The sequence below is a fragment of the Theobroma umbraticum genome, unplaced genomic scaffold (genome assembly GCF_002168275.2).
Source record: "Theobroma umbraticum cultivar Fairchild unplaced genomic scaffold, ASM216827v3 scaffold_146.0, whole genome shotgun sequence".
NCBI classification, from domain to species: Eukaryota; Viridiplantae; Streptophyta; class Magnoliopsida; order Malvales; family Malvaceae; genus Theobroma; species Theobroma umbraticum.
Genome location: NW_018397265.1, coordinates 5,643,877 through 5,645,310, shown reverse-complemented (window position 1 = coordinate 5,645,310; position 1,434 = coordinate 5,643,877). Strand labels below are relative to the sequence as shown.

Sequence of the window (1,434 nt, the reverse complement as noted above, 5' to 3'; positions counted from 1 at the left end):
TCAATTGTGTAAGATATCCAAAACCTATACTTATAAATATGTATTCATTAAATAACAATCATTAAAATATTTTTTATTATAATTATTAGTAAGATTTAAAGCTATCATAAATGTGTATTCATCAAATGATGATCATTGCAATATTTTTTATTATAATTTTTAGTAGAATTTATTCCATTTAAAAATAAAAAATTTAATTGTATTGAATAGTTTCATTAAAATAATAATTTTTAATTTTAATAGTGTTGTATAATTTAAATATTAATATTTTTTATTTTTTTAATATTTTAAGTTAAATATAAATATCCATCAAACTTATACTCATAAACTTAGTATAAAGAGTTTTTGTTGTTCTTTGGAAAAGCATGAGACATTTTTTTTGGTTAACCTTATTGACTAGTAAAATATTTTACATCTGGAATTAATTTTCCGTCTACTAAACAAGCATAAGTCTTTAAAACATTTTCCAAAAAATATTTTAAAACTAAACAAATGGACCCTTGAATATAAAAAAGTTCATTAAGAGCAATTTTGTCCAAAAATATTTTTTCTTGACTAAAAATAGTTAAAATTAAAAAGAAGATTATTTGTTAAAATACTTTATCTTTGAGGGCTAAAAAAAAAATCATCCCATAAATAAATGAATAAAATTAATTTGACTATTTCATGAAATGTAAAAGCCTAAAAAAAAGAAGACAAAAGTATAGTAATTAAGTTGAATGAACATAAATAAATCTAGCTAGCTATAACTTTGAAGTGTGTATGTATACCTTAAAACGCTTGACTTCAGCTTTGAGAGTCTTGATAGCATCATCATTCCACCTCTCAAATTGACGTTCGTCCTCAGAGAAGAACTGGGAACATCCTCTTCTGATGGATCTCTTGTGCTCATGGTGTGATTGTGTCAGTATTGATGCCCATGATTTCTCATCAACTGCAATTCCTAAATGAATGAAGAAATATTTTTTTCGTATAATTTTATAAAGCAAAAACTAACCTACCACCTTCAGTAATAAGATTAATTAGCAATTATTTGTATCGTCGAGAAATCTTATAATTTTTTACTATTGTCAAAGTCATTATTGACATTTTGAAGCCCATAATGCCAAATGATAACAACATTAACATTGACATTATAGTTGAGTTGTAAAATTTTAATTTGGACTACATTTTACAGCTCAATTACAATGCAAAAGTAATTAATTAAGCTGAATGGAAAAAGAGGAGACAGAAAGGATATTGAAGCTTTAAATTTGGTAAAAATGAGGACAAAAAAAGAAATTAAAAATAAATTCATCAATTTCAATGACTATGTTTCACTGTCATATGCCACCTAGAAAGAAATTTCATGATAGCAAAGCATCAAAAGGAAAACAGTACCTAAGGAGTCTAGCTAGGTGATAGAATAAAATTAGTTTGGAGGAAGGAAAAGGA

At 24.9% G+C, this 1,434-nt stretch overlaps 1 protein-coding gene across 1 annotated transcript in view; it reads right to left on the bottom strand.

Moving 5' to 3' along the window:
• LOC110422811 (annexin D4-like) overlaps nt 1-1,434 on the bottom strand; it is a 4,410-nt gene that overhangs the window by 2,925 nt on the left and 51 nt on the right. Inside the window, 1 exon segment of the mRNA XM_089784613.1 lies at nt 771-948. Coding sequence (XP_089640739.1) covers nt 771-948 — 178 coding nt within the window.